The sequence below is a fragment of the Juglans regia genome, chromosome 4 (assembly GCF_001411555.2).
Source record: "Juglans regia cultivar Chandler chromosome 4, Walnut 2.0, whole genome shotgun sequence".
Classification (NCBI taxonomy): Eukaryota; Viridiplantae; Streptophyta; class Magnoliopsida; order Fagales; family Juglandaceae; genus Juglans; species Juglans regia.
Window position 1 is genome coordinate 21599124 of NC_049904.1, and position 7507 is coordinate 21606630.

The window sequence follows — 7507 nt, forward strand, 5'->3', positions numbered from 1 at the left end:
ACTGGATAATGTTGCATTTGATTAATGTATTGTCAATCTTAAGGCAATATTATCTACTTTATTGATCAGATTTTTCCATTTACGATGAGCATGGTTGGCCAGCATGTCAATTAAACAGTACTGATCTTCACGTTGGACTAACATTGAACATATTGTCCAGTTGTTGACAATATTTACATTGCACTTATAGAGTAAAAACTGGTATCATTGCTAGCATAATTTTGAAACCTGCCAGTTGCCAATATATTATACCATTCATTAATGTCATGAGATTTTCCGGGCCTGCATGTACTTGTAGCAATAACTTATAATTCAAATGAACTTTTATGGAAATTGTCTTCTGTTTGAACAATAGCATGGGGGGCATTATTAATGATCCATGTTTATGTCCCAACTTCAATGTTGAGATTAACTGGATTCCATACAACATGCACATTCCCACTGGTTGTATATATGTACAAGGTTGATGACTAATGATTAGTGTGTAAACAATGGATTAATAGTGCAGTATCAGCCCCCTTCTCACCATCGATGTGTGGTCCACTAAACAAATTGTCGGAGGGTACTAAATTTTAATTTTTACAGCAATATAGTTAATTCAAAATGGTGCAATCTCCAGCTCACTAGACTACTAATATACCTATTATTAGTAGTCTAGTGATAAACTTTGAGTCATTATACAATATCAAATAAAAAAACAGATTCCATGAATCAAATGATTTCCCAATTAAACCAAGCTGGTCGTGGACTATTCATGGATCACCCAAACTTCAAGAGCTCAAACCTGAAAGAATAATAGACAATCAGTGAATGTTCATCATATTGTCAAACAATTACCTTATCGAATTTCTAGCTACAACATATTGTCAAATATTATCTTTTGTGGATAAACTCACATTGATCACCCTGAATCTTCATCATCATCATCTGAATCTTTGTCATCTGAATCTTCATCACTGCCACAACTATCTTCTTCACTTTCCTCAGCATCTTCGTCATTGATAAATTCTCCTGCGAGGTCATCATGATTAATGTCAACGATTATCACTGGGTCATCGATGGGGCTTGGTTCTATGTCACTCCTATTTAGTGGAGTTGCCACACCAACATCAGCACACTCAACAGTTGTGTAAACATTAGCGGACTCATCCTCTTGGTATGCATCACCACTGTTTGGGTTCGGATCATGGTCCTCGGAGAGAGGCCCTGGTGGCAAGTCATACACATTCCGGTCTATGAAATTCTGTACAACATACCAATTTCCTTTCACCCTTGGATCTTTTAAGTAAAAGCATTGTGAAGCTTGGCACGCTAAAACAAAAGGTTCTTCCTTATACCATGTTCGGTCCATATTGACACTAGTCATATGGTTATCTACTCGTATTCCTCTTCTCCGATCACCAACATCAAACCATTGACATTTGAACAAATATACCCGACGCCATCCCATATAATGTAACTCGACAACATCATTTATAACACCGTAGAACTCTACCGAGTTAGATTGATGTTCCCCATTTACGAACACACCACAATTTTGAGTTCGCCGACGTTGTTCACGATCCCTTGTGTGGAACCTTTTTCCATTCACTATGCAGGCTGCATACGATGCAACCCGTGGATCAGGACCACACGCTAATGCATATAGATCATCAGAGACCTCACTAGGTTCGGTTGTTCGTTGTTCTTGAACCTATCAAAACCATCAATGTTAGTTATGACTAATTTCAACGAGACTGAAGGAACTATGCATATGATGAACATATTATGGGCATTATTAAAAGGTCAACGTACACGTTGCTTCAACCATGCTGGAAAATGTTTCTCATGGTTACGATCGGGAGCATGTGGGCTGTTTAGCTTACAAATGTTGTAGTGTTCACTGCATATCATTCGAACATAGAAATTAACCATGTAACAATGTGAGGTAAGGTAAAAAATATGATAAAAAAGTGTGGAGAAGATGGATACATACTCAAGGTAAGGTGCAATGTCTGTACAGTTGTTGAGGACGTACCAGCGTGCTGATTTGATTAACTTATCATCTAATTGGAGCCTAGTTGATACACCTAAGGGTCGAACGTTCTGGGTGAAAATTGAGAAGCCATCTCTATTATCCTCTTCTATCCGATCAATGTTACGGTCTTCTCAAGTGAACTTTGTCTCAATATCATGAAGATACATCGAGCAAAATGTCAAACATTCTATGTGAATGTATGCTTCAGCTATTGATCCTTCAGGGCGTGCTTTATTCTTGACATACCGCTTGAATTTACCGAGATACCTCTCAAAAGGGTACATCCACCTATATTGCACTGGGCCAGCAAGCAAAGCTTCACGAGGTAAATGAACTGCTAGGTGGACCATAACATCGAAGAATGATGGGGGAAAGATCATCTCAAACTTGCATAGAATGACCACGATATCACTCTCAAGTTGCATCAATAGGCTCACGTCAAGTGTTCTTGCGCACAACTCTTTGAAGAAATTGCTAAGCTCAATCAACGCCAAGCTAATATCATTCCTTAAGTACCCACCAATTGCAACAGGAAGGAGTCTTTGCATAAAAACATGACAATCATGCGATTTCAACCCTGAGATTTTGCAATCATGTACAGACACGCATTTGGCGATATTCGAAGCGAAGCCATCAGGAAATTTCACCTTCGACATCCACTCACAAAAACTTTTCCTTTCATCTTTATATAATGTGAAACATGCATGTGGCATACTACACCGCTCTCCATCGTGGATCAAATGCAATTCATTTCTGATACCAAGGTTGGCCAGGTCACGGCGTGAATTGATATTATCTTTTGTTTTACTAGGAATGTTAATTAATGTGCCCAATATGTTGTCGCAAATGTTCTTCTCGATGTGCATAACGTCCAGATTATGTCGAAGCTTAATTGTTGACCAATATGGCAAAGTGAAGAATATGCTCATTTTTGTCCAATTCAATTCCTCCGGTGTACGTTTGCGCTTCTTCACACCCTTCCCAAAGTGCACATGTCGAAGACAAGATAGTTGATTGATAACCTCTGATCCCGTTAGAGAAAGTGGTGGTGAGCGATGATCTTCTCTACCATTGAACACACGTTTTTTAGTTCTCCATATGTGATCAGGTGGTAAAAATCGACGATGACCCATATATGTATGCTTTCGGCCGTAGGTCAACCACATAGAATCTGTGCCTAGGTTGCACGTCGGACAAGCCAATTTCCCTTTGGTTGACCACCCGGAAAGGTTACCATATGCTGGAAAGTCATTAATTGTCCACAATAAAGCTGCATGAAGTAAGAAATTAGTTTTGGTGGAGGCATCGTATGTAGCAACCCCATTTTCCCAAAGATCGTTCAACTCATCTACCAAAGGCTGCAAGTAGACATCTATTTCATTCCCCGGTGATTTTGGACCAGGAATAATAAGAGACGTCATAAAGTAGGCATCTTTCATGCATAACCATGGAGGCAAGTTATATGGAACGAGGATCACTGGCCATATACTATATGGTTTAGACATATTGTTGAAAGGGTTGAATCCATCACTTGCTAGACCCAGTCGGACATTTCGAGAATCCTGGGCAAACCAACTATGCTCCTTATCAAATGCCTTCCAAACCTCAGAATCAGCCGGATGCCTCATATTGATTTCATCATCTGTTCGTTGTTCTTTATGCCATCTCATATCAGAAGCTGTTTTCCGTGACATGAATAGCCGTTGTAACCTTGGCTTCAAAGGGAAATGACGTAGGACCTTCTGAGGGATTGGGCGATTGTTGTGTGTGGTTGACATCCACCGTGAAGCCCCACATTTAGGGCACTCATTTAGGTTCGAATGTTCCCTCCAGAATAATATGCAGTCGTTACGACAAGCATGAATCTTGGTGTATGTAAAGCCCAAACCACGCTGCAATGATCGTGACTGCTGGTATGAGCGTGGCAAGACAACATTAGGAAATGCAGACCTCAACAACTCAAGTAACATGTCAAATGATTTTATTGACCATCCCCCAATTGTTTTAATATGAAGCAACTTCACAATGAAGGAGAGTTGGGAAAAATGTGCACAACCCTCAAAGAGTGGTTGTCTGGCATCATTTAATAGTTTCTCGTAGGCGTCGCTTTGATTCATGTTAGGTATGGGACTTGGGCCATCATGGATGGGGCTGCCCGAAGTTCCTTCACCGAATGTCCCAGCCCTGAAGTCATCTAACATCTCATCCATGTCATCGACGTATTCTGCTTCATCACTAACGGCCTCAATATTGTCCTCATCATCAGTCACATTCCATACTTCCTCCTCCCCGTGAAATATCCACTCCGTGTAGTTAGGATTAATCCCTTTAATGAACAAGTGAGTTTCCACTTCACTTATAGGTAACCAAATGTTATTACCACAAACACGGCATGGACAGCGAATGTGGTCACTTCCGGCTACGTGGTTTCGTGCCAATGTGAGGAATTGCTCAACCCCTTCAGCATATTGAGTTGATCTAAGCCTATCATGGATATTCATCCAACTTTTGTCCATCTTCAAAAAATGAAAGGACATGATATATTAGTTCACAGGAACTAAATAAATAGATGAGAAATTATATATCTCATAACATGTGCGTGGACTATCAATAGCTGTAGGTAAGCTAGAATTCTCACAAAAGGCATGAAGCATTAAAGGCCAACTAAAAGCATAAGTAACATACTACCAATGCCAACTTTAGCCCCTCATTAGAAACCTAGGGCAAACACAGTATGAGGAAAATGAAAAAGTTTCTTGAGCTTTATCTAAACTTTTTACAATCTAGATAAAGTTTGATGTTTACGTTCTAGACATATAGTGCCAGTGTTTCTGTTCGGGTGAATATTAAGTTAAAATGATGTTTAAAATAGAGTACTACATTGTGCAGGTAGTTTATGTTCAGAATAACAATCACTACAATAAATATTTGATATACGAGAAAAAGGTAGGGAATTCACTACCAGGGGGTTAAGGTCAAGAAAATATGGGCTCGAATATACAAAAAGTCAAATTAATGAACATTGTGTGATATCTAGATTCCTTCAAGGTTAAAGCTTTTGAATTAAGCAACTAGGCCATTCATTGTATAAAGAAACATGGAAATATCACACAAACTAATGTTAAACTAACTAGTGGACAAATCAGAACCTATAGATATTGATAGTCCATAGACCTGCACACATATATACATAAGTTTCGTCGACTTTCTTATTTGTTCTAAGGTTTAGTCAAACAAATTTCCAAACCCCACTACCATGCTTAGGCTGCTTATGGACCAAGGGCCCTCCAAAAAGTAAAGGAAAAAAATTAGAAAGGAATAAACTCTAATCCTGTAGAGCTACAGCTCACTCCTCTAGAACCTAGTAATTGTGCCTCAACTTTACTTTTCAAGGGAAAGAAGTTGAGGGGCATCGACTAATGCTTTTAATTGTGCCTCAGCTCACTCCTCTAGACCCTAGTAATTGTGCCTCAAATTTGGCCATGAGATTATTTATCCCCATCACACTGGTAATTAGGCTGTGCCATTGTCTTTATCAAGATCAAACAGAGTGTGGGTTGGGGGGATATCATAAGATAAAAATTAGAAGGGGATGAGGCTTGAGAAAAAATATTGTTAAATTGAAAAGAATGAAACATCCTAGAAACAAATTGGCTTTACTCTCTGTTTATATCATATTTCAGCACTCCAATTTCAATTTCAGGTTAATACAAGTGTGTGGGAACTGCATCAAAACACTTAATAGAATGCATATCTTGAAAGGAATGAAACATTCCAATTGGCTTTAATACAAGTTCAGATTGAAATGGGGAGCACCCCATTATCAATTTGGGATTAATACAATTGCGAGGGGAACTGCTAGAACTACAAGAAAACTGCATGTCCAATTAGTAAACCACAACACAGAAACCCAACAGCTAGTACAAAACATAAGACAATTCACAATACGCTTCCCCATTATTTATGCCTATAATCAGAATAACAAAATGGGGCATTGATTACTGATAGAAATAAAAAATACTTTTTGCTGGTAGGATCAATTTGGGGAAAGAAATACCTTGATGGCGCAAAATATTTCAACTCCTCGTCAAAGAAAACTACGGAACATCAAGCCTCTCTTTCAGTGTCCGCTTGTGAAACCTCAAACTGATACATGAACTCACTGAGAAACAAGGTAGATAGCAATTAAAAACATCAATATCGAGTTCGATGTCTGTGTAAACCTTACTCGAAAAGAAATCAATGCCACTGAAAAGGTGGGACAGAGACAAAACTATGCGAGGAAGGCCTTCCGAGGGGATAAGCAAGTTCTGTTTGGGGTTTTGGTGGGGGAATGGAAACAACGAAAACAGAGGTAGCTTTAGGTCTAGAAGAGATTGTTCGAAATCGGAAGGAAAAATATCTATAACGTCATTTCGCCAATGGGATCGATAAACATTCAATTTGTTGCGGTGAATTTTTTCCTCGCCACAATATTTTTTTCCCGTTGGGTTTAATGTCGACGCAATAAAACGTAAGATTTGTGTCGAAAAACTCGACGCAAAAGGTTTTAAATTTGCTGTAAAAAGTCCTGCAGAAGGAAAAATGCCCAGAAATGTCGTTTCAGGGAATCAATATATCTATTCATTTTTGTGGCGATTTATTACTTGCCACAATAGTGCTTTTCCATTGAGTTTATTGTCGACACAATAAAAGGGCAGTTTTTGTGTTAAGAAACTCGATGCAAAAGGTTTAAAATCGCTATTATAAGAAGTTCTTGCAGAAGGAAAAATGTCCAGAATGTCGTATCGGGGAAGTGAAAAATCTTAACCATTTATTGCAGCGATTGTTTACTCGCCACAATAGTGCTTTTGCTTTGTGTTTTTTTGATGCAAGAGAATGAAGGATTTTGTGACAAAAAAATCGCTACAAAAGATTGAAAAATCGTTGTAAATAGTTCTTGCACTGTTCACTAGACCTCATTCCCATTAATTGCATCGAAATCTTGCAACGATGATAAATTCGTCACTAAAAGGGTACAATTACAACGAATTTATTCCTGGCATTCACAAAATCGATGGAAAAAGTGGGTTTTCTTGTAGTGTTTTTACGTACCCAAATGTATTAATTGTATGTATGTGAATGGATGACTACACGTTGTATCTGTTGTATGTATTTTCTAAGAAAAGAAATGTTGAGGCTTATACCTGATGCTTTGACTAACACGAAGAAAGTGTTTTAAAATGGTCCCTATGAACTGATGCTTTATGAATGCCATGAACTGATGTTTTAAATGATGCCATAAAATGGTGATGTTTAAGCTCATGCTTCTAAAAGACGTTTTTGCATGAACAAACTGTTAAATGAAAAGGACTGAAATGAAATGAACGTTTACTGTATGAAAATACATAACGACCATATGAATGAATGGAAATGGTACCAATGAATGGACAGATTCCAATGCCGGGTAAATAGTACTGGAAGTGCACCAGTGCTGCCTTCTGACTGAAA

At 38.5% G+C, this 7507-nt stretch overlaps 1 protein-coding gene across 1 annotated transcript; it reads right to left on the reverse strand.

Moving 5' to 3' along the window:
- Positions 1–901: 901 nt before the first annotated feature.
- LOC118348199 lies at positions 902–4533 on the reverse strand. The gene is made up of 3 exons (XM_035689227.1): positions 2183–4533; positions 1795–1882; positions 902–1693 (listed from the first exon to the last, which is right to left on the reverse strand). The coding sequence occupies exons 1-3, from the start codon at positions 4531–4533 to the stop codon at positions 902–904; spliced, it is 3231 nt and encodes a 1076-aa protein (XP_035545120.1).
- Between the last annotated feature and the right edge of the window lie 2974 nt (positions 4534–7507).

What these genes read in the sequence shown, in the direction of transcription:
- LOC118348199 (XM_035689227.1), bottom strand. Translation starts at nt 4,533, where the DNA reads ATGGACAAAAGTTGGATGAATATCCATGATAGGCTTAGATCAACTCAA. An exon ending in TGTTTGACATTTTGCTCGAT is followed by an intron (nt 1,883 to 2,182) that starts GTATCTTCATGA and finishes AATGATATGCAG; the next exon opens with TGAACACTACAACATTTGTA. An exon ending in CAGCATGGTTGAAGCAACGT is followed by an intron (nt 1,694 to 1,794) that starts GTACGTTGACCT and finishes TGGTTTTGATAG; the next exon opens with GTTCAAGAACAACGAACAAC.